Consider the following 9,156-nt stretch of genomic DNA (forward strand, 5'->3'; position numbering starts at 1 on the left):
ATGTACCGTTGACGCCCCGTGATAACGGCGCGCAGTCGCTCATGACTCGTCACGCAAAAACATTCTGCGTTTTTGAAGTCTAGCCGTCGGATTTCTAGTTAAGCCACGCGTCCGCATACGTACTGTATATCCGACGCGCCGTCCCCAATGGAGCGCCCTGAAGCCTGAAAACCCTCTCTTTCTCTACTGGACGGTCATATGGCGACGAATTTTTACGCCGGAGCTCGATCCGGCGGGAAAATAGTCAATAAAAGGCGTAGGAAAATCACAACCCCCTACGACCGCCCCCCGCCGCCGCTGCCTCCTCCTCCCCCTCCCGAAAGCCCCAATTGGCTCACCGGACTCGTTTTTCCCGCCACCCGTACTATTGTCTCCGGGGCCGCCAAGCTGCTGTCCTCCGTCTTCAACTCCGACTCTTCTTCTTGTTCTTCATCCTCGTCGTCTTCTGGACCTCCAGACGGCGATTGCCTATACGGTACATATCCCTCTCTAAATTTTGGTTGGCTCATCAAATTAACTCATCATTATATATTACGAGGATACTTGAATTGAATTTTTTAAAGCTTGGAAATATAGTAGACCAAATGCAGTCACTATGCGTCTATATATTATAGCGGCCTTATAATATTTTGAGCGCAAGTTGAATTTCTTCAGAATGAGAAGGGGCATTACGTTTATGTTTATATTGGCTCCTCCAGTATATTAAAAATATGTCATGAATTTGGGTTCTTTTTGTATCACTTTGCTTAAATAGCTTGTTTCATTGTAAGTATTTTTGGCATAGCTTATGTTGGAGCTTATCTATCAACAAAAAAGACATTGTAGGCTAGACAAGAGGCAAAAACCTCTTTTTTCAAGCAGGCCCGAAGTTGAGAGATTTAAAAATAGTCTCTTTTTGCATAAAGGTGCTACTTGTTGGGTGTAGATGTGATGTGATTTTAATGTGATGCTCTCTTACATCAGTGTTATTTCCCCACCTTTTTTAGTATTTGCATAATTGAGTTGCACTTATTACATGTACATACATCTAGTGGACAATGCAATCTATTCTGCTTTCTGGGTGATAACTAATTGACACTTGAACTTGCTTGCAGAAGATGATATCAAAGATGACAATGATCATGATAAACACTCCGAATCATTAAAAGAGGTAAATTCAGGCAACTTAATGTATCCTAGTTGGGAAGAATTCTTGGTTTAGACTCTACCAAATTATTTATTAACAATTCATAGGTGTTGGTTCAAAATGCCTTATTTTCTCATAAACAATATGTTAGTCCCAAAAGCTCCTGCCTTGGTCCCAAGTAGATTGTTTGCCTATAATAAATATTGCAAAATACACTTCTCTTCTACCTATCTTAGTGCTTAGTGTCTTTTGAACTGGCTGATGTAGTGAAAACTTGAACCAAATTTCTGGATGCCCAAAGTTTTGGTTGGGTTGATTTTGACCTGACCAGATGACTAACCCAAGCCATAATTGAGACGCAATTATGATATTATCTAAAGAATAAGATTAAGAGACCTTATAATTGGTGAAAAGCGTGAGAATAATGTCTCATGAGGGCATGAGGCTATGCATTTATAGTGCACTCTTATTACTCTCGTATACTTCCATATTAGAAGGATCCCAAACCAATAAATTTACCTAATCTATGCTATATAATATATTACTATAATTTTTGCAGATTTAGCATATTGATCTGAAAATTTTATGGCTTGTACTGATCTATTGAAGCATTTCTCATGAAAAAGTAAAGGGAAAATGGCCATTTTTGTCCCTAAGTTATGAGGAAGTAACTCAGTTTTCAAATTATAGGCATTACCACTTTAGTTCTTGAGTTTTTAGCAAAGAGGCTAAAATAGTCCTTCCGTTAAATAATCTGTTAGTAATTCATTATCACTGATTATTTAGGACTAATAAAGTAATTTCATAACTTGTTCTCCAATATCCTTTATAATGGAGGTTTGCAAAGCGCAAGAGTTCATTTACAAGATCTTGCCTGGAAAGGAGAAGCCGGTGATGGACTCATTGGATAGTTTGAGAGAATGGTGGAAGGAGAAGAGACAAATTTTGACTCAACTTCAGGCCTTAATGTGACACTGTTGTCCTCCGCAGAGGAAGTTTCTGTTTGAGAGGGGGGGGGTTAGTGGCACTGTGGTGATTGACATGGAGGGAGCTTTGTGGGATGATCAGGGGATAGCTCAAGAACAAGTCCCCCCACCCCCAACCCCCTGCACAAGGATTCATTTACAGGATTGTGCTGGAAAAGGGGAAGCTGATGATGGGCTCATTGGATAGTTTGAGAGAATTGGTGGAAGGAGGAGGTTAAGTTTGAGAAGAATGCTTCGGCTACCATAGCTAAATTCCTGCCCAATTTAGTAGAAGAGACAAAATTTGACCCAACTTCAAGCATTATGTGCTTTCTTCAAGACTTGAAAACACTACTTTGGGTTCACTGTTGTTGGCCTTAATGCAGCACTGTCTTACTTCACATGGAAAGTTTAGATAGAGAGGGGGTTGGCACAATGGCACTTACTGTGGTGACCAATAGGGAGCGAGCTTTGTGGGGTGATTGGGGTATTGCTCAAGAACAAGCCAACCTATGCCCACCTTACAAGAACCCTCATGATTTGAAGACAACACTGGAAAGTCACCACCCAACACAAGTCCCCTAATTTAGACATATAGGGAAAAAAAGGTTAAAAGGCTGGTCAAGCATTCTAAGAGCCAGCAAAACTACTTAATTAGCTGTGTAATTACTTATTTCCCCATGTCTGTTTCAGTATTTTAGAAGTCAACAAGCCACTAAAAGCGCTGTGTTAGACTATATTCCCATAAAATAAACAAAGAAAAAAAGAAACAGAAATTGTGCCAGACTACTGCTGCTTATCTGCACCACTATCACTCAAAGCAGTGTATCTTGAAAAACTGATGTTTGTGGTTTTCTTTGTAACAATTTTTTTCTTTCTATTTTTTATTTTGCATGTTTCTGACAAATTATTATTATTATTATTATTATTATTATTGTTGTTGTTGTTGTTGTTGTTGTTGTTGTTGTTATTGTTATTATTATATTTCATTTTTAAAGAATGTTTGGACTTCAGGTAAAATATGCTGGTAGAAATGATGAACAGGATGAAGGAATGAGTAAGAGCAAACATTTAATTGAGCAGCTAATTATGCGGGAAACTTTTTCTAGGTAATATGCCGAGCTTTATTATTGCAAAACTTGTCTTTTTTATGTTTTATGGCTGATATGGCCTGTTCAAGAATACTTGTCAAAAATCGCTTGTATCAAGTTCTGTCTAGCATGGCTGATTGGTTTAGTAAAAATGCATGTTATATTGTTATCTTATATTATGTTTGTTTTTTGGAAGTAATGGGAGTTCTTTATTAGTAGTACTGATAGCATTGTTATTATTTATTTATTTATTTGTTTAGTAAAGATCTCAATAAATGGCACCAAGGAGGTCTTGATGAAATTACAGATAAGCTATACAGCATGGAGCACAAGAGTAAACAAAAATCTATACAAACACAAGAGAGAGCCACATTTATATTCTTCCTCATTATTGGTTGTGTTTTTGATTTGTTTTACCCTAGTTTTGAATCTTTAATTTATTCAAATGTGTGCTTATTGAACTCTGCTGTTGAAATATTCTTCTTGAATTAGTATTGTGGTAATTTTCCACCACCATTTCAAATTGATGGAATGAACTTCCATATCTCTTCCTGATGTACTTCTTCCTGTTATCATATTTACCAGGATAGAGTGTGATAGGTTAATCAGTTTAATAAACTCAAGGGTTGTGGATCCGCCTACTCTTGATTATGGCCTTGGGGATGCAATAGCTGTTGGAACCACTGGTAATGATGCCACTTTTCTGCTACTGTATTTGTCTCACTTCATTCTGTGAATGCCATCTGTAATGCTTATCAAATATGCTATACTGTAGTCACAGGTACCTCGGATCCTTGCAGTCGATATGTTATGGAAGCAAGGGAATGGTTAGAAGACAAGAAAGATGATTTGCGCTCAATGGCATGCTTTGCTGAGGGGAATTGTGGTTCAAGCTCCTTCCTAACTGAAAATGTAAGCATTTACCTTCTTTTTTTTTTTTTTTTTTCTCTCTCCCCTCTCTTTTATATGAAGTGGTTTGTAACTGCTACTCTTTTATGTTATGACTGGCTGCAATATCTGCGTACTGAAATTATGGCTCTTAGTTCTCAAATTATGTGCTTTTATGCCTCTGAAGTAAAATCTTGTCTCTCATGATTTTAATTGCAATCATAATAATCCTTAACATTATCAATGTTTCTCCCTCTTTAAATTTTATAGGATAATTATATTCCAAGTCATTTGTAATCTTTTAGCAAAAATGTAATCTTGTTTTTTTTTTTTTTTTTTTTTTTTTTAACCTTTACAATATGGCCATGTCCTGGCTTAAGTTAAGGTACTGACAAATTTAATTTTTAAAAACAAAACATTGATGTTAATAAACCTAATAGAAGTATTTCTTCAAGAATATCTATATCCCCTTATTTTAAAGAAATATATTTAAAAATTTTATTAAAGATAAGAGGCAGTGATGTCACAAAATGATAAGCTATGAAATTAATTAGACAGAGAGTAGAATAACCATGGTGTGAGTGGCCGTGCACTCTCATCCCTCAATCTTAGAATTCCTAATTTAATTCTATGAAATGTGCTTATCTATAAGCAATTGGGGTGAAGTCCAAGCACTGGACTCATGCAAAATGGACTTAGCACCAAACCTCAAAGCCATACAAAAATGAGTACATTTTTGGTTTACAGCACTTTCAGAAATGGTTATTCTGCCAGTTCAATTGGCATTGTATAATGTTAAATATCAAATTGAAGGAGGCCTTTCTTTTAATACTGGATCACATTACCAAAGTCTATACCTTATGTTTGCATTCCCAAAAATAGCTAAATTAATTCTCTTCAATCCTTAGCGTAAATTTGCTTCTCTCTTCTGCAGCTTAGCACTCGGAAATTTCCAGTATACTATACTTCTGGAAGCACTTAAGTTAATGCAATCTGTAGAATGTAACAGTTTTATTATGATGATTGTATTTGCAAGGTCCCTTTCATATGTGTTTTACACTTTCAATTCAGGTGGAAAAGGTAGATGGCTCTCCTGTATATTTGGCAAAATCATATATGAAAGCTCGTCCTCCATGGGCATCTCCTACAGAACATCTTGACATAAGAACGCCATCATCAAAGAAGTCAAAGCTTTTTGAGGAAGGAACTCCTTTTCATGCTGGTGATGAATCTGTGCCCTCATCAAGGGTATGCAAATAGATGCTTTTAAGTTTTATCGGTTAATTATCATGTGATTTTCACATTTTAAAAAATCATTTGAATTTGGAGGCTCTATGTTTCAAACATTGATTAGGGAAGTATCCATTCCATACTATTTGCATACAACATTTGAGGATTTTGGCTAGTTATTGAAAATGTATGAAAAAACTACCATAATTATTAACAGTTTCTAACAATTGTAAAAAATGTGATTGGTAGAGCTTAGAGTCAACACCACACTTTCATATTGAGGGCCAAACAGTAAGTTGGTTTTGATTTGAAATTGAAAAGAAATTAGGATAAAGATCAGGGTGTACAAGAAGCCAATAGTTAAATGTATACGGCATGAAAAAGCAATCTTGATAGGAGGCATTTAACATCAGTAACTGTTCATATTCTAGAACGTGAATGGGAAGAATAGGGGTAAACTTGAATATAGAGAATGAATAAATAACTCAGGATATGAAAAACTACCTTAATTGAACATTTTCAACAATTGAAAAGCTTAGCTTCAACACCACACTTCCATATGAGGGCCAGATAAGCTGGTTTGATCTGAGATTGAAAAGATCTAAACATGTTATGAAAGCATGCTTAATATTCAAGGGTATTTTAAAAATTTTGGTGCTAAATGTCCTTTGAAATTTGATGGTAAATGAAAATTTCCATTCACCTCAAATAGGAAAGATGGCCAATAAAAAGGGACAGAGGTTGTAGCCAAAACATGAATTTTCTAGTGAAATACTTTGTTTTACCATTTCCAGTGTGAAACTCTGCACAACAGAAGTAATATGTAATAGCATCACTGTGAGACCAATCAACTGCTTGGGTGCATGAATGTGTGTTTGTGTGTTAAAGGTTGTAAGGCATAGAAGGAAGCAACAATCAGAAGACTGGATAGAAAAATGAGTATAACATCTAGAAAGGATTATTTATAGAGGAGTGTTCTAGTATAAATTCTTTATATTAGCTGTTATCACTTATCAACCCCCAATAGATACCTAAGAAAATAGTTCTGACTGGGTACTCTGCCAACTGACTGACCACTTAATTTTTGCATTCGGATCCTATTCTTTGGCTTAATTTCTTCTCATGCTATGCAACTGAATCTCAGAAAAGAAGTTCTCTTTCATCTGGATCATGGAATATATTTGAGGAAATACGGAGAGTGCGTTCAAAAGCAACAGATGACATTCTACGCTCCCACCCATCCAAAAAAATTGATCTGCCATTATTGACAGAACGGAAAATGAAGCAGAATGCTGTAATTGATTCACGTTATTCTGGTTCTTTGGCTGATTTATCCATAAGCTCAAGACCTGCACTGGGCACTGGTATTGGCCAATCTGGTTAGTCTTCAGCTGTTAGGCTGTGTTCGTTATCATGTTTGTCTGAGCATAATTTTAAACAAGCTCATCTTCCGTCTTTGGCTTTAGAGATCAGACAAGATGCTGGAAAGTCTGTAACAGTGACATTGAATTCACCTGCATTAATTCCACAGGAAGCACAGGTAATTTGTTAACAAAAAGATTTCAAATTCTTTTCTTATTTCTTTCAGATACGAGCAAATATTGAGCTGGTTATGATAGGCATTTAAAACAGTTTATTAGGATTTGGACCAATTATATTTCTGTAAGATGTAACACGAGTTATTTTGATTTTTCATTCTATTGTCAAAGGATAATGACCGAATTGAAGTTGTTGGTGAATGTCCTGCTACTGAGCCTCATCAGCCCAATGGTCCCGTTCTTGCCTTGGGAAATCTTGATGGTAATTTTTTAATTTAAACTTCCTACTATTTTTGTTGACCAAATTATAGAGGCCAAAAAGTGGTGCTTTACATTCTTGAATCAGCACATGAAGCATTTGGGTTAATTTTCCCAAAAATGTGATGGACTGTTTATCGTCTTTAGTGAATGTAGGAGTTCAAAAATCATATGAGAGTTAGTCAGAAGGACCATTTTAACCCTGACGTTCAGATTGCACTACACATAGGATGGAAGATTCTTGTAATCCACCAATTTTTTTTAGATGATTACACCTTGCTTGAACATATTTTGTTGTCATTTTATTCTCATAAACATAAGATTTTACTTCAATCGAATAATACAACTGGTTCTGGTTCTAAAGATATCAGCGGGTCAGAAATGGCGGCACACATGGCGAATGGCGTACCATCCTTGGAGGAAGCTAGGTAAAAAAACTTTACTATAGTATCTTCAGTTATTTTTATTCTTTCTAACGCAACCTTATGCAGAGATGGAGGTGGAGAACATCGGCCTATGGAAATCGACGCATATTCAGGTCATGAAAGGTCGAGCGATGGCGTTCACATGCAGCAGGTTAAGTGTGAGTTTCTGACTGAGGCCTCTATTGAATTAGATTGAGTTCATCCAAATAGTTGTCCCATGCCTTAGTAAAATTCCATTGCGAGAGCACAACCCCATTTTATTAGTGAGATTAGACTTAGAATATGTTGCATACATTAGTGTAAGATAATCTTTGTTCTTAATGTGTTTTTCCATAATTTATATTTATAACCTTTTTGTTTCAACTTTGTTCTGTTGAAGTTGGTGAATTAGTTGATAATTAGGGCTGCTACAACTTTTGTGCTCATCCAACTTGTTATTATTGGATATTACAATATATAATTCCATTATTTGGTTGCAGTGACTTGGTCACGGATTTTTTTTTTTTTTTTTTAATTTCTTTTGTACTCCTTTCCCCACAAATGGAAAAAAAAAATAAAAAATTACAGATTAGCTTCAGGAAATGTTCTTTATTTTCTGTTTTATAATTTTTCAGTTTTCTTACTATTTTTTGTTTTTTTTTTTTTATTATTTAGAAAATTTGTTTATTAACATTCATTTTTCAAAATTTTTAATACTAACATTGTAAAATTAACACAAGTTTAATTTTAAGTAATTTTTTGACTTTATACTTAAAATATTTTTGGATATGTTCGTTTTAAATTAAATGAATATAATTTTAAATTTTAAATCTAATATATGTAAGATTTTTACATTTTATATCTAAAACAAATTCATATCGGTATATAATGAATAAATATGTAAGTAAATAACGGTAATAATGAATATAATCATAGTAATAAATAAATATGTAAGTAAATAATGGTGATAATGAATGTAATCATAGTAATGAATAAATATACTCCCTCCTTTTGTTCCAATATATATATATATATATATATATATATATATATATATATATATATATATATATATATATATATATATATATGTGTGTGTGTGTGTGTGTGTGTGTGTGTGTGTGTGTGTGTGTGTGTGTGTGTGTGTGTGTGTAAATAATAGTGATATGTCAAATAGATGATAGAGATTCAGTTTTTTCATTTAGAAAACAGTTTTTAAAAGTTCTTCAATTTCTAGAAAATTGGAAAATGTTTTCCGTTTTCAAAATGGAAAATTGTGTTAGTAAATATATTTTCTGATTTATGATCTTCAGTTCTCTAGTTTTTTAGAAAGCTAGAGAAATTTTCCAGTTAGTAAACGGGTCTAAAAATTTCACTTAAAATTTATTCTTAGCGGCAATGTGGAAGCTTGTCATGTCATGAACGTTGGGGATTTAGATTTGGGTTGAACTTCTTGTGTGCAAAAGTGTATAATTTGGTATTGAATATCGAAATTAGATTGATTATATTTATCTCTTTATGAGTTTGAGGCGAATTCATAGTGTTCAAGATAGTCAGTAAAATTGTCAAACTTAAACAAACAACAACAAGAGCAACAAAAAAAAAAAAATAATAATAAAAAATTTGCAACTATTACAAATCTTATAATAATAATTT

At 34.4% G+C, this 9,156-nt stretch overlaps 1 protein-coding gene across 4 annotated transcripts; it reads left to right on the forward strand.

The window, feature by feature from the left end:
- LOC109171961 (protein KAKU4) lies at positions 1-8,003 on the forward strand. Of its 4 annotated transcripts, none has more exons than XM_019321078.1 (11): positions 1-475; positions 1,095-1,150; positions 3,106-3,200; positions 3,768-3,868; positions 3,958-4,094; positions 5,142-5,318; positions 6,445-6,679; positions 6,767-6,840; positions 7,010-7,100; positions 7,461-7,524; positions 7,588-8,003. In XM_019321078.1, exons 1-11 carry the CDS (start codon positions 199-201, stop codon positions 7,715-7,717), a joined length of 1,437 nt encoding a protein of 478 aa, XP_019176623.1. In that variant the 5' UTR covers positions 1-198; the 3' UTR covers positions 7,718-8,003. The 4 variants fall into 4 exon arrangements, 2 of the variants coding, with proteins under 2 accessions (XP_019176623.1, XP_019176622.1); XM_019321077.1 differs by having other exon boundaries at positions 6,767-6,831; positions 7,402-7,524; XR_002052673.1 differs by having other exon boundaries at positions 2-475; positions 7,418-7,524.
- The last annotated feature ends 1,153 nt before the right edge of the window (positions 8,004-9,156 follow it).

Source organism: Ipomoea nil, unplaced genomic scaffold (genome assembly GCF_001879475.1).
Source record: "Ipomoea nil cultivar Tokyo-kokei standard unplaced genomic scaffold, Asagao_1.1 scaffold0382, whole genome shotgun sequence".
NCBI lineage: Eukaryota > Viridiplantae > Streptophyta > Magnoliopsida > Solanales > Convolvulaceae > Ipomoea > Ipomoea nil.

What these genes read in the sequence shown, in the direction of transcription:
- LOC109171961 (XM_019321077.1), top strand. Translation starts at nt 199, where the DNA reads ATGGCGACGAATTTTTACGCCGGAGCTCGATCCGGCGGGAAAATAGTC. An exon ending in AGACGGCGATTGCCTATACG is followed by an intron (nt 476 to 1,094) that starts GTACATATCCCT and finishes ACTTGCTTGCAG; the next exon opens with AAGATGATATCAAAGATGAC. An exon ending in CACCTGCATTAATTCCACAG is followed by an intron (nt 6,832 to 7,009) that starts GAAGCACAGGTA and finishes CTATTGTCAAAG; the next exon opens with GATAATGACCGAATTGAAGT.